Genomic DNA, 23313 nt, shown 5'->3' with positions numbered 1-23313 from the left:
TCACATATGTCCTGTTATGTTTACTACACTATTTTCATACCCGTATTCGATAATGGATACTCTACGCTGCGGAACTGTCGAAAACGAAAAGGAAAATCGGAAAGTTCGAAACTCGAAAGAGAAAACGATAAAAGCATAAGAATTCCGATTTGCGAAATGTCTAGAAAGGAGAAAGCCCGGGACCATCATATATGGTTCGCACAAACATGTTATTACAATGAAACAACAATGTAAGCCTCATAAAAAGTTCTAACGTGCCATGTCCACTTACAGAGAGAGAGAGAGAGAGAGGGCGAAGATGGATTCAATCTTACAAGCAAGAAACACGGCACAGCGTTCACCATTTTGTCTATTTACATTTACCGGCTTTGCTATGGTCGCTTAGATAAGGCCCGAAGGTCTTCATAACTTCTTCATACGTCGGCCTCTTATAGTCCACAGCCTGCAGCCAATTTATTGAGACAAGGATATTCATGATATGCATCTTAAAATGCATCTACCGTACTAATGTATCAAACATGATGCAGCAACTGCATACGGCATACGGGCATAATACCTGCTCAACGACCTCTTCAGGGATTGTCCACTTCCACTCCGTGAATTCCGGGTCGGCCTCGCCCGTTGCTAAGTTGATCTCACTCTCATCTTTTGTTAATCTCATAAGAAACCTGTCGAGTGCCCCAATCTTTTGTAAGCTCATAAATCATATGAAAACAACTCTCCTAGTTTCTTCTTATGCTTTCATCGCTTAATTTAACAAAAAGTATGAAGTCATCTTCATGCTCCTGCTTGCAAAGGGAAAGGGAGACGGAAAAGTTTCGAGACAGGATAGTACTCCAAACTCACTTTCATATTGCTGAAGAGAGCATATCAGCTCCAGAAACAAACATAAAAGATACCATGCAAGTGTCCACAAGATTCAGTTTTTCCTCCTTACACAGCATAATAAAAAGGGTACATGAATTCACATAAAACATAACGAGAAACATGCCGCGATCGGCATGTTAGAGGCGGCGACTGCAGCAAGCAATAATTCGGAAGCCAATAGCTAAAACAGTAAAATTACATTAAAAACTAAACTAATCCAATTCAAAACCAGTGTGACATTTCTTCTAGTAGATAATAGGAATGGAAGGAATGAGGAACAAACCATTTCTGTGCCTGGCCATGCCATTCGCCTCCCCAGAGTCGATTCACTTTCGCCTTCACGGCCGGAGGAAAATCATATGTTAACCAATTAGGAACCTGCCAAACCACAATGCTAATTAGATGCTTGGTAGCAATGGTGAGTGACATACAATGAAGAAAAATTGCAGATTTTCTTTAGCAAAACCTCAGCAATGATTTCGGCAGATACAACACCCGTTTCTTCTAGCAATTCCCTGATAGCTGCAGATCTTGGTTCCTCTCCATCTTCAATACCCCCCTAAGTAAAATCCCAGAATTATTTGAATTCTCATTAAGCAATGAGGATTGAGGCCTGCAAATAAATGGAGATTCAACAGTCTATTACCTGAGGCATCTGCCAGGCTCCTGGAACATTCAGTCTGGAAGCTACAAAAACCTGCAACCAGAGAAAAAATATATCAGCTTTTTTCAATCCATATATTCCTCAAGAACTAACCTAAGAAACCCATCAAAAGTACAATTTTTCACACACAAAAAATGGAAATTTAAATCATAGGTAATCCAAGAACTTCTCTTTTCTCAATTCTAAACATTTTTCTCAATAAACAGTAAATAAAGAAAAGTCTATGAGTTCTTTCAAAGAATAGAAAATCTAAATTTGACTTAATTTAATTTGATTTCAACATAAGACTGCTTGGTCTTTTCAATTGCCCATGGTATCAAAATCTAAGATGGAAAAAAAAGGAAAAAGAAAAGAAAGGGTACCTGATTATCAGAGTTGACTAGACAAACACCAACGTTGGGGCGATAACCAGTGGGCAGTCCCTCCATTCTTAAACAATAAACACCCACTACTTCTCTTAAAGTTTCTCTTTTTCCCCCTTTTCAGCGAAATAAAATAGGGAGTGAATGTTGTGTTCAAGTTTTAGGAATTGAAAGAGGGACCAAAAGAAGGAGAAGATGAAAATGAGGAAAAACTGGGTTTTGTTTTTTTAGGAAAAGAAATGATTTTTATGAAATATTTGGGGAGGTGTGCAATACATATGTATATATATATATATAATTGAGGAATTTGATTCATACATAAAAATCAATCATCTAATTATTAAAAATTTCAAATTATTTGAATTCCTATTCAATTTATTCGAGTTAAATTTTATAATTTAACTTAAACTTAAAAAATTTTCAAATCAAATTTATAAAATTATAATCCGAAATCAATTTAACTCAGTTGATTTCTCGAGTCGATTCTAATTTTGCTCAAGCCTAGTTTCCAGGTTACTTCTTTTTGCCCTTTTATCCGTTCCTTTTTAGATTCTCCATCTCTTTTATTCTGCCCACTCTTCGGTTTCGCTCATCATGAACTCCACTACCAGTGCTTTCCCCCATGTACCCTAACAAAATAGGGTAAACCAAACTGATGTTCACTGAACTTTTAGTTTGCATTCATTTTAGTCATCTAACTTTTAGAAATGGTATTTCAGTCACATTAACTGCTGTCAGTTGTTAATAAAAATTGATGTGGCATATTAGAGTCTTCTTTCCTAAAAATCTAAAAATTTCAAATTGGTAGTTAACGTAAAGGTCAGGATTTCAAAATAATCATCGGTTAATTTTAACGGTGAGAATACTAGCGGAGCCAGCCTATTACGAGGGTATGTTAATTTTTTATAAATTTAGTATAAAAATATTTATAAAAAATAATATATATATATATATATAATAATAATAATAATAGTACCCTAATATCTGATTAAATAATCAATTTGACTCTTATTTTTATTTTAAAGCATTTTAATTTCTAATATTTCATTTTAGACAAACAATTATAATATAAATTTATTTAAAACAGATTATTAATTTTATTGAAAGGTTAAAAAAAACTACTTTAAAGTTATTATATTGATTGATACAATAAATTCTATTAAATCACTAAACAGCGTTAATTGGTGTCATAAAGTCACTTGTAAGAAGAAAAAAAATCAATAAATGCTTAACCATACATATCCTTAAACGATCTTAAAGCATTGAATTTAATTTAGGGTAAACTACGCCAAGGGCCACTAATGTATGGGTATGTATTCATTTTCACCATTGATGTTTAAAAAGTCACAAATTTATCACTGACGTTATCGTTCGTTACAAAATGGTCACTCGATGTTAACCAATGTTACCGTGGTTGAGGGTAAGCTGATATGGCACATTAACTACTAATATTTTAGTATTATTTGATTATATTAGACCATTTTGATCGACTCTTCTTCTTCTTCAACCCAACCCCTCCTCTCTCTTCTTCTTCAACCCAACCCCTCCTTTTTCTTCTTCTTCTTTTTCTTCTTTTTCAACCGAACCATCTTTGGTTGATTTTGCTCTTTTGCAAATGAAGAAATGAAAGATGTTGTGAGTCGTGAGTCGTGACTTTTCATGTCATCATACGTCTTACTACGTCGCATGGTTCGAATACTTCCACATTTCTAATCTGGGTAAGGTTATTCTTAGGATTGGTTGAATGAAGTTTAGGAGGACCTTTGTATTGAGTTTTTTGAGGTTGGAACGAAAGCTTAATTCATCCAAAAAATTGTGGGTTATGAGTTAAAAGAAGTATGGAGACGAGAGGGGGGAGAGGGAGGAGAAGGGTAGGTCAAAATAATGGTTAAGCAATACCAAATCAGTAGTTAACGTGACATATCAACTTTCCATCACCCACATTAACGGTTGTTAATGTCGAGTGATCATTTTGTAATAACCGATAACATTAGTGATCGATTTGTGACTTTTCAAACATCAGTGGTGAAAATGAAACTTACCCAAACATTATTAACCATTGACGTAGTTTACTCTTTAATTTATAATCAAAGTAAGCTAAATAAATATTAATTAGAAAATGTGTGGCTGCAAATTCATTCAACCTTAATCAACTACTAGTAGATATAGTCACATAAAAGGTCAAATATTTTGGTAAGGTCTAGAATTTTAAAGGATCATAATATAATAGGATTTTATAATATTCAAATTATTTTTACATAAAAATTTATATTATATTTAGAATAAATATCTAACTTAATTTTTAAATTATTTATTTTATTAATTGTTACGTATATTCATTCATGTATAAAATAATTTTAATACGCATGTGTTTATATTAAAAAATATTTATGAATTTATTACCGATTTTATCAGTGAATATTTTATATATTATTTTTGTATAAAAAATTAAGAGCCGAAAAGTTCTAACGTACGAAAACTTTAATAAATGGCTAAAGAAAGACTCTATCGGTTTTATTATTATTTTTTAATAAAATCGATAAAATATTACCTAAAATATTATTTATACTTAAAACATTAATTTTTTTAACATTTCTGGTAAAATGCCTAATAATAACAAAACATGTAGAAAAAATGTTTTAAGTAGTATTTTATCTGATATGTTAACAAAATTAATAAAGTGCCCAATAATAACAAAATCAATAGAAATAATAATATTTCATATAAATTTTTACCGATTTTATTAAAATATAATAATAAAATCAATAGCACATTTCCTTAACTAATAACTAAATATTAAGACGATCACGTGAGACTTTATATTAAGAGCCACTAAACGACAAGACTTAAGAAAGTTGGAACAGAAAAAGTAGAGGGTGAGAGAAATGCGTTGACTTTGAGTAGAGAGAGAAAATCTGACTGATTACAAAAGAATCTTTTCTTTTCTTTTTTCCGTTGGATTTCGCTTTTTTCCCATCATCTAGTCCACCAAGTGTATCAGAGTCAAAATCCTTTTTTACACTTGTCATAACGAGGCCTACTTCCCCTACTCGTCGCTTTTGGAGCGTCTTTAACACGCACTATAGTCTTTTTTTTAAGGTAAACTACGCATTTAATACCTAAACTTTTAATTTTAATCCGTTTTAATACCTAAATTTTTAATTTGTTCAAAACCATACCTAAAGTTTAATTTTATTTCATTTTAGTATCCTGATTCAAAACTTATAGTTTAAGTATTAAACGCTTTGAGTTTTTAATGATGGGATTAAAAAATTGAAAGTTTAGGTATTAAAACAGATAAAAAATGATAGTTTAGGTATTAAAACAGACCAAAATTGATAATTTAACGACATGTGTCATGATATTTTGTATTAGTGACACGTAGCATAATTTGATTCGAAAATTAAATTTATTTTAATTTATTAAATTTAGGACCAAATTGAGATAATATATGAGTAACAATGTCTGAATGTGTAATTATACTAATTTTATTAACTGCCACATCAGCATTTTCGTTAAATGTTAACAGCAACTAGCTTGATTGAATACATTTAAATAGTTGTATGGCCTAATTGACAAGAATTCAAAAATAGTGGTCAAAATGAAAAAAGATTATAGTTGGATGATCTCTTGTATAGTTTATCCTATGCTTTTTTCATTCATCTATTTGACAATAAACACTCGAATATCCTATCATCATTGGTCATCGAATATAGGGTCTATAAGAATAACAACCACTCCTTTAACTATTGAAATAGTTTGATTCGTGTTACACGATATATATTTTGAATATTATATTGTCGAATATATTTTATTTGTAGGTAAAGGCCTTGCCTTTGATTCGAGCAGTGGACCTTAGCCTAGTATAATACAAGGTTAAACAAAATTAAATGTTTATCTATATGTAATGTCGTAAACATTGGGTTGGTGTTTTCAAATTGATTTGATAAATGGTTAAATAAAATATTAATCATATTTTAAATATTAATCAAAACAATGATTTTGGAATTTTAATTTCATGCAGCTTTTATGTAATAAACTATGTTAAGTTAGCCACAAGAAATTTCAAAACTTTGGAACAACACTTGGACTGCAATTTTATCAGGCCTTGATTAGGGTATGATTCCCTTCTCCTCCATAAAATACACAGCTATAGCAAGTAGTACCATCGCTATGATGATAATCCAGCTCATTCCACCTGTACAGCTTTTTATGTAGGGACTAGGGACTGAATTTCTCATGTCTAAAATATAAAAGAGCAAATAATCATTTAGTACTTAAACTATCAGTTTTAATTCATTTTAACACTTGAACTTTTAATTTTTTTTAAAAATCATACATAATATTTAGTTTTCATTTTAGTACTTTGTCATTAAAAACTTAACGTATTTAATACTTAAACTATCGGTTTTGGTCATTTTTAGTACCTAAACTTTTAATCTTTTCAAAATTTAATGTTAAATTTGAACAAGGTAATAAAATGAAACAAAAACTAAACTTTAAGTATGATTTTGAAAAAAATTGGAAGTTTAGGTACTAAAACGGGCAAAAATTAATAGTTTATGTACTAAATGTGTAATTTACCCAATATAGAATTACAAATTCAAAACAGATAGGCTGCTCCGTTTACCCACCATGGATGCATTAGGTTTAGCCTCAAGCATCCATGGCGATGCTTGAATCCCAAGCATCGCAAGAACAAACATGAGTGCATTTACCTCTGTACCAAATGCTTTCGTTGATGGGTTGGGACATTCCCCTAGGCAACAATTCAGGCTCTACCTTCTTGATTACGTCAAAACTTTAATTAATATTTCATTCCATTCCATTCATACGAACTGTGTCATGACGGGTCTCAAATAATGTCTGAAACCACGAGATTAACGAGCATAAAATTTTACGGTTGTCGCGTGTCCTTTTGAGTTAACAAGCATCAAACTAGAATTTGAATGCTCATATGATCTGTGTTTGGGAAAAGATAGGTCCCCAAAGAGGGAAAATCAGTTTTTAGCCGGTGCAGGCACGAGGCTGCAGTGAGTAAGCCATTTTCGAACCAGAAAAGTTCATATGCATCTTTTGAGTCAACAAAACCAAGAAAATCAGGAAGAGGCACCTACCATTTTTGTTTCTTCTTTGATTAGTGTCGCCTTAGCACTAGAATCCAGTGATGCAGAAACCAAAGCCCTGTATTCAAATTGCATCCCTCAGTATCATATTTGTTCTTATAAGTAGTGCGCTGCAGAGAGTGATATATAAAACGCAAATATTGAGTACAACCTTGAATCAGGGGAAAATGTCAATGCGGTAACGAAACCAAGGTGAGCTTTTTTTACCATCATTTGAACCCTCATATTGGCAGAATTTATGATAAAAAGGTCCCCTCCAACTGTTCCACTGCATGAAAACCAGAACAAGAGAAATTAATAGTTTTCTGAAAGCATAGGGTTGTGGAGTTTAGACTGTTATAGATGTATTTATTCATGATAGGGATCTAGCAGTCTGATGTTGAAACCCCATCTAACAGGCCATGAGGCCATAAAAAATCTAGAACAAAAAAAATAAATATAAAAGTTGAAAGGGGGGAACAGGCAGGACAATCATCTAATTCAGTAAGCACCAGAAACATATTACGAGGCAAGCTCACGATGGGACTTAATCAAACTTGGACTCAACTTTTTGGGTATGTAAATTGAAGATGACGAAGTAATAGTTCTTACACTGCAAGGAACTTCCCATCAGATGAGACATTGAATGCAGAGATAGGTTCCCGGACAACTCGACTTGTGCGTGTTCTCTTCCATGTGGTTGTGTTATATGATAAAATACTTCCACCATGGTCTGTCAAGATGAAGTTATGAAGGTAAATTCTAAAGCTAAAAGGGCCCCTTTTAGAACACAGAAAAGCACGCAGCTATATTTTTCCTGTGACTGCAGCAATATATAAATGTGTATTCTTATCATTAACTGGAGAAAATCTGCAGAAGGCAAAAACCTCATCCTGTAGTTCACGTAAACAAAATAAACCAGTTCAAATCCAATATATAGAAAATGATCAGCTTGAATCATCAGAAAAGATTGACAGTTACCTAAATACTTCATGACTGCCAGAAATTTGACAAAAAACTATCGCTAGCTCACTAAATTATTAGATGGTTGCACATTTAGCGAGGGCTTCATTTTACATCATCAAAGACAGATATTCACATAAAGCTAATAATCTAGACAATTCGCAATTCTCCCCCTTCGTATATAGCTTGAAAAGGTAGCAGTAATAGCAACTATATTTGTAAACTTGTATTCACTCACATTTCCCTTTGCCAGAGAGGTAAGAACTTTTGATGATGTTACATCCCAAATCCTACAAAGGGCACTTCCCAATGAGACGAGAAATTTTCCATCACAGCTGCAATACAGTCAAAAAAGTCATCCAAATAGCAAATAAATAATTACCAAGCAGATGAGTTTTCCTCTGCTTACATGCTCCCTACCTTCAAAACTGAAGCAGGGGAAACAAGATTTGTGGGTTCAGAAATATATATATATATATATTTGTTACTCTGGCTGGCACAGACCTAAAATCCAAGTTCTTAACAGATGAATGAGCTTGGGCTTCATTGAGAGTATTTTCCATGCTAGGCCATTTGAAAATCCTTAAACTGCCATCCTGTACTGCACCGAAATCAAAGAAGAATATACATATTGCATCATTTTTTTTTCTTAAAAAAAAAAATCTGCAAATTGCAATTCATTACACATTATCCACAAAAAGGTGAAATTTAGAAAGTGAACATGACATACAAATAGGAAGACTTTGAATCAAAAAGTGGACTGAAAGGAAGACACTATAATTTGCTATAATCTGCCTCCTAAAAGGGTAGCCAAGAATGAAGTCCATGCAGAACATGTTTCCACTATGGCACCAAAAGAAAGACAAGTGTAGAACCTACAGCACTAGAGAGGGAACAAAATAAAGGTAATAAAAGTGTTATGTGTTTGGTGCAGTTAACATCTTTTTTCCATCATCATATGTGGTGTGATTAGGGAGAAAACAACATCAAATCATTAGAACTAAAGCTGAAAACAAGATATAGGTTGGAACTCTAAACAAGGGTCACAAAAATCCTCTACATGAAGATATTGATTTTAAAAAAAAGATGGCCATAAAAACTATTTTACAGCTTATTAGTAATTGAGAACAATTTAATCCTAGGCTTAGATTAAAGCTCTAGCAATAATTCATAATCCTAGCCACCCATCCATGTGTCTAATAACTACATAAAACTAAAATAATAAAATAACATCAGAGTAATAGACCCTGCATCAATATGACTTCAGAATCCAAGTCTAACCATGAAGGTTACCTTGCTGCCTATAGCCTAATGTGATTCATCATATGACAGTTCATTAACATTTGCCTTCTAATTTTATAGGAAAATCTGTGGCTCCTCTTCTTCATCATTTCAGATTATTTGAGCAATAGCGACCACAGTTTTCGCACTTTGGTTAGAAACGAAAACTGCAACAAAGTTAATCCAACAAATGGAGAAAAAAAAGGTACGATCTACCTCACCACCAACAGCGATTATGGAACCCTCACTGTTAAATGTCAGTGATAACTGTTGCCCAACATCTTCTAACTGCATCAGAACTTTCTCTGATACTTTGACACCCAATTTGTGGACTTTTTTGCCCTCAGATTCTTTCCACTCAAACAACCTGAAGATAAAAAATAATCATAGGTGATATTCCTTAAACTACTAGTAATTACAAAACTGAAGAGCATAATATCAGCATGGATGTATCTTAGAAGTGAGTAGATAAAAAAAGAAGACAAAAAATAGCCAGAACCAAGGTTTTGAAGCAAAAATCACACAAGAACTTCCTATCTGGTCCTAGGTGTTGCATGTGGTTACATCTTTGAAAATCGTATTTTGAACTTAAGAGAAGCATAAATTCCTTTGACTATATGCTAGTATAACTTGAGGTACGCCTTTATAAAATGGTCCCACTTATATGCCATTACTCATCCTGGTCCATTTCTAGAGCATGCAAAAAGCCAGAGTAATATTGTTAACTCCAAGGCAGTCATATTATAATGGCACTCTGCTTCCACCTCTTAATAAATAGGTGATTCCATTACCTCACATTTGTATCATAATTTTTAATAAACATATTCTCTAAAGAACTCTGTACTGATTACCAACAACTGTAGTCAAGGGGAGTCTTTTACCAGAAAAATGCTTGGTTGTGTATATATATCAATCACTCAGTGCACTATAGCTTGACACTTTAAAATCCTCCAAGGATTCTCAATATCACATTTCCCCTATCAAATTAAGTGACCTGAGCCAGACTATGTCATATATGCATTGAAATTTGAAAAGCACATACTAAGAAGAAAAAAACCTGTAATGCTGTTGAAATGCACAAATAATTCCATCTCCATGCGGATGAACGGTCATTCGATAAGGCAAATCAGAACCGGTTTCATGCTAAACCACCTTACCGAAAACAAGTAAATAAAATCAGTAGCTCACAATCAGAATTTGGCAACATCTCCTTAATTCAGAACTACTGAACTAAAATATATATAGTTCATACTTTGAAAATCGAAAACAAAAGATAGAAATAATTCAAACAATTTGTAAACTGAAATCTTCAAAATCTACTTACAGGTTGTTCAGATAGAGAATTAGAGGCGAGATCAACGTGGGAGAAGACGATTGCGTTTAGAATGCCGCTTCGGCCTTCACCGCCACCGCCGGCGAGAACGACTTAGTTCAGCGGTGTAGTAGTCCCGTCATCGTTGGACGGAGTTGGATCTTTTTCTTCTTTCTTATCCTCTTCTTCAATCGTTTCTTCGGAGGCGAGCTTGGATCTGATATGGTTATAAGGAACCCATCCGACTCCGTAGAACGGAACGCCGTATTTTTGGAGATCGGAGGGGGCCGTCTGTCATGATTCTCCGATTTGTGTGCCAGAGCAAAGCAGGATTTTAGGCTTTCATTTGCTACGGCTGCGTATACAGCCATTTTATTTTATTTGGATAAAGTACAATGAAGTTCACTAAACTATGCTCAAACAATAATTTTGGTTACTGAACTTTCATAATATACAATATGGTCACAATATTATTTTTAAACATTTACTAAATGATTTTAAATTATAACAAAATAATTATTGATTTTTCAAATTTTTATTAATTTATTATATATCATCATAATGATTATTTTACAATAAAAATAATGATCAATATAATTTTCAGTAATCTCGTTTAATATTTTTAATATTTTTAATTCTTATAAAATTATATATAGATATCAACTCTTATTAGAGAAGATTAAGGTTAAGTTGGGACATTGGTCTGGTAGGCTTTTAAGCTTTATTGGAAGACTTCAACTTATCAAGTCTGTTTTATTTAGCATTGCAAATTTTTGGTGTGGACTACTTGTCCTTCCCTCGACTGCGATTTCTAGGGTCAATCAGATTTCTTAGGGAAGGCCAAAACTCTAGTGCTGCTGGTGCTAAAGTGGGGTGACAGGTTGTGTGCTCTCTCAAGTCTGAGGGAAGGTTGGGATTAGAGGATCTTGGTTGTTGGAATAAAGCTTGTGTTTTGCAGCTCATGAGGAAATTGCTTGCCGGTGAGGGCTCTCTTTGGGTGGCCTGCGTGCACTCTTATGTTTTTAAGGGTGTTGAGTTTTGGCGTTTTGAAAGCAAAACCAACACTAGTTGGGGCCTGAAAAGCTTTTTAAGCTTGGGGGGGAGGCAGTTCTTGTCTTGGCCCCTATCCCTTCGGGGCAGGAGGTGTCTACTATTTGGATCTGGGGGGAGCTTAGAGGTATGCGGGTTCATGCTCCTTGGTAAAAATTAATTTGGTTTTCTATGCATGTCCCTAGTCACTCTTTCATTGGTTGGTTGGCTATTCTTGATTGTTTGAGCACTAGAGAAAGGTTGCTGTAGATGAATATTACGGTTGATCCCCTTTGTGTGATCTGTGATGCTACTGTGTGTGTTAAAGTTGGAAACATGCGTATTGGTCTTTTGAACCTGTAAATTCTAGTCTTTGTGTTGCTTGGGGGTATTGCCTAGCTTGTGGGGGACCCTTTGCTTTGTGTTCTGTCTGGAGCAAGTTACATGTTTTCGTTTGGATAATATATAACAAATAGCTTATCCAAAAAAAAAAAAAAATAATATATAGATATAATTGTTTGGTAAGTAAGATTATCATCAAACACTTGTGATATTTTTCATAATAAAACACCACAAATGATCAGCTTTGTCGAGATACATTTTGTTTTTTCATACAACGTCAACGGATGGTTGCACTTTGATCGTTGCGGAAAGCGCAGCCACAGCTTCCCCTGCCGTCAAGAACAAGCAATCTGGTCTCATGAATTCCCCAGTTTCATCAGATTTCTTCAGTTTTTCCATCACTTCTCCCAGAGGATTTCACCAGCACAAGCTGTAAACAAGAAGATCTAAGCATTTTCAACATAAAAACACGTACATTGTCACATACAATGCAACATAGCACCGGGAAACTCACCTCGGCGCCCTTCTTTTCGACCGTTTTCTTCAGTTCCTTAAAGAACGATACGCCGCTCGTGTCGATGCCGCTCACCGCTGAGAAACGAGGGCAAACGGTGTGCTTAGTTTGAGTTGTCGGGATCGGTGTTGGTAATTCATGGTTGGAGCTTGAAACCTGCTTACCTGACATCTCGAACATCACAAACCGAAGGCTCGACTGCTTCTTATGATATCCGGCTTCGTATTCGTCTATCCATCTTAATACCCTTTCGTTCAGATACGTCGAATTAGCGAAGTTGATCGGAGCTTCGATGCTTAGGATGAGGAAACCGGGGATCTCCATCGATTCTTTATAATGGTGAAGATCACGGAAAATATCTGTCCCGGGAATGTTCCCTAACATCACTGTCTTTGGCCTCGTAATTTGCTGGAGGATCTTGAAAATAGATATCCCAACCTGGTCATTGATATTAATCCCATAGCTTTAAATTGTGGGATTGCATGTTACAGAATAAGGTTGAAGAACCGAGGAGCAGGACTTACCGCAATGGCTAGACCACCTTGGACCGAGATGAAGATAACACCGAAGAAAGCACACAATATCACGACGAAATCAAATTTGTCGATCTTCCAAATCTGACAGGCGGCCGGGATGTCGATGAGGCCAACCACGGCTGACACGATGATAGCTCCCAACACCACGTCCGGGGTGTACTGGAACAGAGGCATCAGGAAGAGGAGGGTCACCATGACCGTGACCGACATTATTATGTTGGACACCGCGGTCTTCGCTCCGGCGTTGTGATTGACCGCCGACCTAGAGAAGGCGCCGGTCGTGACGTAGCAGGAAGTGGTGGAGCCAACCATGTTCATCAGCCCGATCGCCATCATTTCCTTGTTACCATCCACTTTGTAGTCCCTGAGAGCAGCAAAAGTCCTTCCTACTGCAATACCTTCCTGTTTCGAAATTCTCCATTGTTAACCTATGTTCATTAATGTTAACTTGCTGTAAAAGTTAAAAATGAACTTACGGTGAGGGAAATGATGCCGGTAACAAGGCCGGTTTTTATTGAAAGTCCAAGGTGGCTTCCATGAAATTGCAGCATATTCCATGAAGGAGGATTCAATCCTTGTTGCAATTTTCCAATCTATTACAAGCAAACCAAATTAGTCGTAAATCCAAAACAGTAAAAATGGAAACTTGGGGGGACCATGGAAACTTACCACACTGATGCCATGGTGCTGTGCTTTGAATGCAAAAACCAGAAGGGTAGAGAGGATGACTGAAACCAGAGGAGCACCAGCTGATACCCAAAACAGCTTCGGTTTTTTAATGCTCTGCATGGACCGACGTAAGATTTTATGTCATGGTACGGACTTAAAATGTTATATTAGAAATTTAAGAGGTACGGACTTACAACATGTCTTGTTACTAGCAAGAACACCAGGAAGCAAAAGCCCATCAGTATAGTTTGCCAAGACCACTGCAAAAACGAAAAGCACAAACATGAAGCACCATAAATTTAAGTGACGTTTACATGAAAAAGGTTAGTATAAAAGTGCAGATTAAAAAACACCATTGTTACCTCCTTTGTGTTGTGGAAAACAGAGCTAAGAACTGGTACCAAATCCATTTTCTTGGTGAAATGAGTGATTCCGAGAAGCGCTTTCAGCTGTTGCAGAGAAACTATAATAGCAGCCCCAGCCATGAAACCGATAAGCGTCGCCTTGGACAGGAAATCAACTATGAATCCCAGCCTGGTAGATTAACACCAGAACTCATCACAAAAGGTTAAATCAAAGAAGAAGAAGAAGAAGAAGAAGAAGAAGGGTTTACCTTAAAAAACCCAAAGAAGCTTGGAAAAAACCAGCAAAGAAAGTTGTAGTAAAAGCTAGTTGAAGGAACAAGACAGGATCATTGACAGGGGAGACTTCTTGTCTAAGCATGGAACCAAGTATGAGTGAAGCAATGGAAACAGGCCCTACTGCAAGGTCCCTGGAGCTTCCAAGTACAGCATACACAAGTGGAGGCACAAAGCTGGAATCTACAGAAAAACACAGAATTCGAGAGAAAAAAACTTATTTTTCATTGAAAAAGACAAAGGGTTTGTTTTGTTTACTCACAGAGACCAACAATTGGTGGGACATTAGCAAGCTTGGCATAACTGATGCCCTGTGGGATGGCTAAGCTAGCAATGGTGAGACCAGAGACAATATCTGATTTGAAGAGTCTGAGACTGTAAGAAGGACCCCATTGGAGAATAGGGAAGATGTACTGAGCAGAGAGGATCCATTTCTTGTTGGTCGGTTGGCCTTTGAATTGGCGCAAAGGGTCGTCGGGGAAGAAGGTTTCTTTGAGGGTGGTTTTGAGCTTGCGGATGGTGCTTTCATGGGGTGGTGGGACAACTCTGTGAACCTCCATGGCTGCTGTCTCGAAGCAGCTTTGAGGAGGAGGATGATCCGTGTTGCTTGAATTGGAGTACTCCATGGTTTTAGTGGAATCAAAGACCATAAAAAGCTTGTGTTTTGTGTACCAATGCTTGCTATTTATGTATGCGTCGAGAAGACCGCTAACAAACAAAAGCTTGTGTTTTGTGTACCAATGCTTGCTATTTATGTATGCGTCGAGAAGACCGCTAACAAACATTTTTAAAAAAAAAACAAAAGTTTAGATACTAAAACAGATCAAAATTAGTAGTTTAGGTACCAAACAGGTTAAGTTTTTAACATCATGTACGTAAATGAAACAATAATTAGACGTTATGTATGATTTTAAAAAAATTAAAAGTTTAAATATTAAAACGGATCAAAACTGATGATTTTGATATTAAATACGTAATTTACCCAAAAAAGAATAATGACAAAATTAATCTCTAATATTCGTACAAATGATCATTGTAGTTACGGAATGAATAAATTCACGAGTGAAGTGTGAGAATTGATGGGTTACCACTCTACTCACACGTCAAGTAAATTAAGCAAACAGTGTTCTTCAAAAATCAATTCGAAAATCAACATTCTTCATGATGAACTGTGAGATCTTTCTTAAATATATATATATATATATATATATTATATATATATATATATAATTCGTAATAGATAAATTTTAATTCAATCCGATCCTATAAAATTAAGTTATTAATCATTAAACCAAAACTATTGTTTGGTCTAAAGTAGACAACATGATATATATATTTTATATCTTAATGTATAAATACTTAAATTAATAATATTTTATATATATTAACTTAAAAGAATGTTTTTTATATTAACTTGATAAATATATTTTATTATTAACTTAATTTAAAAATATTTTATTTTCATTTTAAAATATATATTTATGTTAAAATTTGTTTAAAAGTATGACTAAATTAAGAGAATATGTAAGTAACAGGAATCAAATGTGTGATTATACTAACTATCATGACACATATATTGTTAATTGTTAACAACATTTAAACTTCTTATACCAACACAAGATTAAGGTCCTATAAAGGGAAAAGATTGTCCTCCAATCCATTAATCACAAAAAATCATATCGTTATTTTACAACGATCTCAATGAAATTGGGATAATCAATATCAAAGAAGAAAACAACATGATGCAAGAGAACTCGCCTAACTAAAACATAAGTCACCCTGTTATATTTCCTCCGAATATAAACCACCCTGCAACTAAGAATCTGATTACATTGATCACGAATGGATCGTAAAAAGACATCGATAGTAGACTCGTCTAGCTCCGCATAGTTGAATCAAGCTCGAAGAGCACATGTTTCCATCCCTGTTCGTTTTAGCCATGTCTCCATAAAAGGCGATTGTGTAGCTGATTATTTGACTCGATTAGCTATCGATGATGATTTTGGGTTCATTGTGTTGAGATTCCTTCGACTGGGATCGTCACGTTATTGTAGAAAGACGATGGTAGGTCGTCTTCTTGAATTGGCAATGTTGTTTTAATATTAGTTTTCTTAAGGGTTATGACCTATGGGTGTACTCTTTTGCTCCGATTAGGTTTAGGGGGGTTTTAACGAGGCATCCATATCGCTTCATGTGTATGATTTTTCTCTAATCATACCATTTTTTATAATAATAATAATAATAATAATAATAAACCCTATATAACAATCCACTAATTCTTGAATGACATTTGACTCTTTGGGTCTATAAATAACTTTTCTTAAATATCTTTATATTATAACACTAGACATTCGAGACTCTATTATAATCAATTGACAAACTCTCTTTGCTCTTGTTTTAGTCTTCTTTATTAAAATGTTTAAAAAACTAATTCAATCAACAATCAAATTAAATTTGGTTGCCCTCCAGTTTGAAGGTTTCGTCCTGATTAATTTAGATCGACTCGAGTTACACACCCGGTTTTGGTGGGTGGGTCTCCTAACGGTGATTTTCTGCAAACACATAGACTCGAACCTGAGAAATTACTTAAACAATATCAAACTGCTTAAACAATAATATTTAAAAAAAATTATTTTTTTGTTGACAGCATATGCCTTTTAATGGGTTCATATTATGTGAGACACTCAAACTTTTTTTTAAAGAAAAAATAGTGTGATTCTCGAACTATCTTTTAATTTAATGTGGTCCTCAAATTTAGAAACAAATTAATGTGACCATTTGGCTAACGATTTTCGTCGTTGACAATTACGATGATGGTGTGGTGATCAACAGTAGTCGATGATATGACAAATGAATTAACTTGAACTTTTTAGTTGAGTTCAAGAGTCACGTTGATTTTTTACGAAATGTTTGATGACCTCATTTATCATTAAGCCTTTTTAACCCGACTGCATTAGTGTTTCTGATTATATCTGGGGTCGAATCAGATAAAAAACCCCTAAAGCAGATATGCATAGTTCTCTTACTATTTTCTTTTTACCTACAAAACTCCCATAACTTCATCTATAAAACATGAAATTCTTTATTATTCAATCCAAAAGAGGAAGATAATAAGGGTCCATGAAAACTATATCAATGGTGATTGATTCTCTAAGGGGACCTAAAAGGACCATTCAAAAAATGTTGTGTTAGGTTTGATGGTTAAAAGAAGGTAAAATAAAGTGTGCCCCATCAACCATTCATGTACACCCACTCGACACTATAATTTTTCATTTGCACTTTTGGGTCCAATTATTATCATATAGTTAGGCAAGTTACTAGTTTCATATAATGTAATGTTAAAAAAATCCTACATCTGATACCATCGAATACAAGGGATCAATATATAAATCTTTCTATCACAAGAAAAATAAACTTTTATTATGTTCATCGATCATCTCTCTTTTCTACACTCCGAAAAATCAGATAATTTTAACCGTCTATAATTATATCACAGACTAATCAACTATAGACCTTAAAGGTGGATTCTTGGTGTTTAACAATGGACCCATGTTCCATAAGTGGTCATCAACAAAGTGCAAAGGGATTTTGGATAGAAGAGGAAAGGGAAAGGGAAAAAGTGACCCTAAAATTAAAGAGAGTTCACGTTAGGTCAATTTAATATAAAAAAACAACTATTAAGAGAATCTTGTAAGGACCTGGTTAAAAGGCAATGCAAAGACTACCCTACAAGTCGCCTTCCGGAAGACAAGAAGGAAGAAAAAGACTCCTACTTGAAAACTAAGACTGCCAAATTCGAGCATAGTTTTCAAGTCTATAATTTGAGCTATTGGAATATTATGCTGTTTGAATTTGATTTATAGCTTAAATTGCTCGATTTTAACTATCATGCAGTTAAATTTTTAAAAGAAATAAATAGAATTCGAATAATTTATAAATGATAATGTCTCATATACACCTATACTTATCCAAAATTTGTTGCTATGATTACGTGATGATTGCATACATATTTATCATTCATGCAGCTCCTCTACAACAGGGTGGTTACTTTTTTCCCGGATGAACTAACACTGTTGGACCTAGGGGAGCGGGACCTAGGGGAGCGGGTCGGCGGTCATCCCCTAAAAATCTAAAATTACTATATATTTAAGTGTGTGTGACTAACACGAGCGGAGGAGGGCCACCACCGGCGTGTGGTACCCGAGCTTTGTCTTGGTTTCGGCATGCAACGCCGCTTGAAATGGGAAGAGAAGAATGGGAGAGTAAAACATAAATGAAAGAAAGTAATTAGGTTTCCAGGAGGTCAAACGGCAGATATGGCAAAGGAGTAGTCTAAGTATTTAAGTTTTGGGTTAACTGCATTGTAGTCCTTCGACTTTTAGAATAAATTCACATTTTGGTCACTAATTCTTTGCCTTTTTTATTCTTGCTATTTCTCCACTTTTGATTTCATACGTGGTTTAGGATGATTGGTAGGAAAATCACGTCTAAGTCCTCAAACTTTAGGCGTATTTTTACAAAATAGTCACTATTTGTGTTTTTTCATATTTTTATTTTGGTGCTATGATTTCTCTAGTTTCCATTTTAGTCACTTGTTATCTATTTAATTTATTGTCCTTTATATTTGATTACGATGCCCACTGTTATTTATTTATGTTCGATTCTACGCACTATTTTTTTTATGTTTATTTGGTTATGTTTTATTTTATTTTATTTTTATAATGTTTTATTTATTAACTTCTAATGTTTATTTATTTATGCACTTTCATTTCTATTTATGCATTTTATTTTTATTTGGTTGGGCACTTTAGTTTTATGTACTAACATTCGATTTACTCTCGTATCTAATAAGAGCTTTTCTTGTTCTAGAGTTGAAGTTAGAGCTTTCATTTCTTTGGTTTATATCTCCTTTTATTTAGAGACCTAGTTAAGGACTTTAGTGCTATACCTTAAGGTTAGAGAACATTAGAATCTAGAACTTTAAGATAGTTAGTGAACTACCTTTGTGTTTGTATTCTTCGTATTTAGATTAAAGAAACATGTCATACATTTTCAATACTTTTGTCACATTATTTTGAACAGGGTATGTTCTCAAATTAATTGGACATATGATATCTTTCTAGACATTGGAGGATTTCGAAATTATTTAATGAGAGAACATATCTTTGTTTTTTTCCATAAAAATAATGTTATGACAACTTTTGGACTTTGAGGAATATTTCTAATTTCCTTAGACGTTAAAAAATTTTGAGGTGTTCTAAAGAGTAGTAAGTTCTCAGGTTTAGCATGATTCATAAAAATCGAGGTGTCTTCTCGAATGGGATTAGATCTCAATATTTTTCTAGACGTTGGGGAATGCTCGAGATCACCCAAGAAAGACGTCACTTGTGAATTTTTCACAGATTAATTTATGATTTTTTAGGGTTTTCGAGCATAATTTTGATTCTCTTAGTCGTTAGAGAATTTGAAGCTATTCTCGAGAAAATAAAAATTCTTTATTAATTGAAAATACATTAATCACATGCATAGATCGGGATAAAATATTCGTGACCAAGTAAGTGTCGTTTTTACAGACGTTGTGAGGGTGCTAACACTTCCTCACATATAACCGTGCCCTCAAACTCAATTATGGTTTTCGTAGACCCTAAACTTATTTAGTATTCCAATATCACCTTAAATCAATTGGCGGCGACTCTCAACATTTTGAAGTACGAAACTAATTTTTTTATTCATCGGGTAAAAAAAATGGTGTGTACATTGTCCCTAAATATATAAGGTAAATTTATATTATTTTTTAGGTCGAGTCTGATATTTTTTACCCTAAACTTGAACCTGACCCGAACATATTTTCTAGAAAAGTCTGACTTGAAAACCGATTTTTTTTATAAAAAAAATTAACCCTTTCAAATCGGATTGAGTTGGAACCGTCAGGTTGAGTATCGTGCTCAACCCTAGTATGATTCCTAAAAGAGAATATTGTAAAGCAAAAGGAAGTAGCGTGGACAAAAGGTAGGCGCCAACCCCATTTCATTTGTTTTCATCCCCAGAAAGAAGACTCAAGGAGTTGAAGAACATGCGTAGTTGTTTTCATTTTATTGGAAACATTTTGAACCACAGAAGGGGCCGTAGCCCCATGTCCGCAACTTGGATGGTAAAGGGCAGAGCCCATTTTACTCTGCCGGCGTCGGAACATCAACACGTACGCATGTATGTGGCCCTGACGTATAGTACTAAATTGTAACCATAACATAGTATAACGACCATATCGTAACTACTTTTAAGGATAACATCGTAAATTATATCTGTAACATAAAATCATAATTTTTTTTATGAAATAAATCACGTCGTAACATTCGTAACTGTAATTGTAATAATGTAGTAGCAGCCATGATTGTGCAAAAGCAACTGGAGAGAGAGAGAGAGAGAGAGCTGGGTTATATGTAACACAGTCACAGTGACATAAAATCGAACGCCTGGTGGGCGGTCCCCTGATACATGATCCTCAAATTCCACTCTAACGTGAATCTCTCGGTGCCTGTCTGTTTCATTTGTAGGGTACAGGCAAAAAGTGCTCGTAAAATAGGTCTCTTGGTACAATCTGTACTGAAATTATTATTTAAAAGAAAACCCAGTAGATTAAAACTACATAAAATCATAATAGAATTTACTCAAATTAAAACTACAATTAACGAAATGTTAAAGAATTTAATTAAGTTCTTTATCAAAAATTTTAGGGAGTTTTAATATTTATTTTCTCAATAGTTTTTTTTAGCAGAGTTTTAATACTTTTTTAAGCAACTATTTTTTTGGTACGAAGTGATTATAAAATAATATTTAGTCGATTTTCTTTTAATTAATTGACAATTTTTTGTAAGTGTTGTGCTTAAATATGAGACTTTTGGAAATAACAATCATTTCTTAATCGTTAGGTGACCTGATTTGTGCACGTTAAAATTAATTCAAGTTTTCATGTTAGGTTTGATACAAAAATAAGTGTCTAAACTATACTTAAAATTGACTTTTGGTGTCTAAAGAATTTTTTCTTAAAAATAGTTGTCTAACAATTTCTCTGTTACAGTTTTAGGTACCTACCGTTAACAAAAATTGTTCAGCGACACGTGTTATGTTTATATTTTTTTGAATTTTTTAAAATAAAATATTATTTATAAAGTTTTTTTTTAAAAAAAAATCTAAACGTGACACATGTCACATAACGAGTTTTTTTAACGGTAGACACTTAAAAGTGTAACAAAGAAAATGCTATACACCTATTTTTAACGAAATTTTTTTAAGCATCAAAAGTCAATTTTAAATATAGTTTGGACTCTTTTTTTTTGTATAGCATGACAAGCTTCTTGCCTAGGGATGACAGATGGATACAATTTCGCGGATTTCGCTCCATAGCCGCTCTAATTGGAACGGGAATGGATATAAGTTTAGTGGGTAGTGGGTGGGTGTTGATGTAAAAAGGCATATCTATCGTGTGTAGTGGGTAAGCGATGAGTTTGAGACCTTACTTGCCTTGCATCCGCCCAACATGTAAATTTTATACCATTATGAATTTAAGTATAATTTCAAAGATTATTATATAAATCTTAATATTTTATAGGACATAACTTGTAATTTAATCAAATGTTAGGGTATAAACATTTTTAGAATTGAAGACCGCCGATTCTCCTATCCCAAATTGATGGGTATGAGAGGGTACAAACTGATACAAGATGAGTGGTTAGTATCTAGTTAAGTAGTAAGTGTGCTAATAGATTTGAGAATATATTCACGTGAATAAATATAAATATTTTACCTGTCATAGGTCATTGGTAAATGTTGAATATAAAAATATTATATAAGTACGAAGATAAGGACAGGGATAAGGACAGGGATAAGGATAGGGATAGGGATAGGGAAATCCGCAAACGTCTTGCCATATCTGTGCCCATGAGTATAATAGATTGGCATTTGCCAATGACCAAATGTGGAGTTCTTTTTATGGGCCTTATAATGGATGTCGATTTTGGGCTTTTTGTTTGTTAAATCAGTGAAAGGCAAAAGACTAACCTGTTTCTTAAACCCTAAAATATAAAACCCTAAACGCCTAGAAGGTTCTATCATCCACTAGATCTAGACCCCCTCCCCAGCCAAGATATCGCACATCAAATTCACCTGCTCCGTCTTGAATTTGCCAGGAAACTCTTAAGGAATTTCAGACTAATTTTGAAAATGGCGAAGCGTTTGATTCCAACTCTTAACAGAGTTCTTGTCGAGAAAATCCTTCCGCCTTCCAAGACCACCGCCGGCATTCTCCTGCCGGAGAAATCCACCAAGGTAGTTTCTCTCATTTCAATTCCTTTCTCCTTTTTATTCCTTTTCTTCAAATCTCATTTAATGATTATCTTTGATCCGATTGACTGGTCGGAAAATAGCTGAACTCCGGGAAAGTGGTGGCCGTGGGTCCGGGAGCAAGGGACAAGGAAGGAAAACCGACCCCGGTTCCTTTTAAAGAAGGCGACACTGTTCTTTTACCTGAATTTGGTGGTTCCCAAGTCAAGCTTGGCGACAAAGAGTACGTTCATCGAGCTCTCTTTATTTTAGTTTTATCATTATGATTTTGTTTTGGTTTGATAAGTTAAATCATTTCCGGGAGTTCTATTTGCAGGTTTCATCTGTACAGAGATGAAGATATTTTGGGTACTCTCCATGATTGATCGATTGAAATGGGGCATTAGCTTTGTTTTTATGTTTGTGTTGTTCTAGGGTTTTTGAGGATTAATCAAACTGGATGGAACTTATTAACCATCTTTATTTGGTTCAAAATCATAAATCAGTTCATCAATCGAAGAATTTTCCATTGAATTGAGACATTATATCTGGGTTCAATCTGGCTTCTTCTTCCTTTATAATTGGTTCTAATCCATAATCAACTGGGAGTCAGTATGATATCGCATAAATAAGAGTTTAGATTCGAATCCTTATATCTAAAAAATATTAAATTTAGATTAGTTAATTAATTGATTAATAGATTAAATATCTA

At 34.3% G+C, this 23313-nt stretch overlaps 3 protein-coding genes and 1 pseudogene across 3 annotated transcripts; 1 reads left to right on the top strand and 3 right to left on the bottom strand.

The window, feature by feature from the left end:
• Positions 1-168: 168 nt before the first annotated feature.
• On the bottom strand, positions 169-2105 carry LOC120179605 (nudix hydrolase 25-like). The gene is made up of 6 exons (XM_039185167.1): positions 1894-2105; positions 1514-1564; positions 1334-1426; positions 1151-1245; positions 557-668; positions 169-442 (listed from the first exon to the last, which is right to left on the bottom strand). Exons 1-6 carry the CDS (start codon positions 1957-1959, stop codon positions 350-352), a joined length of 510 nt encoding a protein of 169 aa, XP_039041098.1. The 5' UTR covers positions 1960-2105; the 3' UTR covers positions 169-349.
• Positions 2106-2984: 879 nt separating this feature from the next.
• On the bottom strand, positions 2985-12285 carry LOC120179568 (annotated as a pseudogene).
• On the bottom strand, positions 12179-14921 carry LOC120179603 (probable sulfate transporter 3.3). The gene is made up of 10 exons (XM_039185166.1): positions 14545-14921; positions 14258-14465; positions 14007-14178; positions 13839-13904; positions 13645-13758; positions 13452-13568; positions 12964-13377; positions 12604-12877; positions 12440-12516; positions 12179-12355 (listed from the first exon to the last, which is right to left on the bottom strand). Exons 1-10 carry the CDS (start codon positions 14906-14908, stop codon positions 12302-12304), a joined length of 1860 nt encoding a protein of 619 aa, XP_039041097.1. The 5' UTR covers positions 14909-14921; the 3' UTR covers positions 12179-12301.
• A 7471-nt stretch (positions 14922-22392) lies between these two features.
• LOC120179606 (10 kDa chaperonin, mitochondrial-like) lies at positions 22393-23139 on the top strand. Its single transcript, XM_039185168.1, has 3 exons — positions 22393-22607; positions 22706-22845; positions 22939-23139. Exons 1-3 carry the CDS (start codon positions 22503-22505, stop codon positions 22985-22987), a joined length of 294 nt encoding a protein of 97 aa, XP_039041099.1. The 5' UTR covers positions 22393-22502; the 3' UTR covers positions 22988-23139.
• Positions 23140-23313: the final 174 nt, after the last annotated feature.

Source organism: Hibiscus syriacus, unplaced genomic scaffold (genome assembly GCF_006381635.1).
Source record: "Hibiscus syriacus cultivar Baekdansim isolate YM2019G1 unplaced genomic scaffold, ASM638163v2 tig00112429_pilon, whole genome shotgun sequence".
Taxonomy (NCBI): domain Eukaryota; kingdom Viridiplantae; phylum Streptophyta; class Magnoliopsida; order Malvales; family Malvaceae; genus Hibiscus; species Hibiscus syriacus.
Note: the sequence above shows the minus strand (reverse complement) of the source record. Positions and strands in the feature narration are given on the sequence as shown.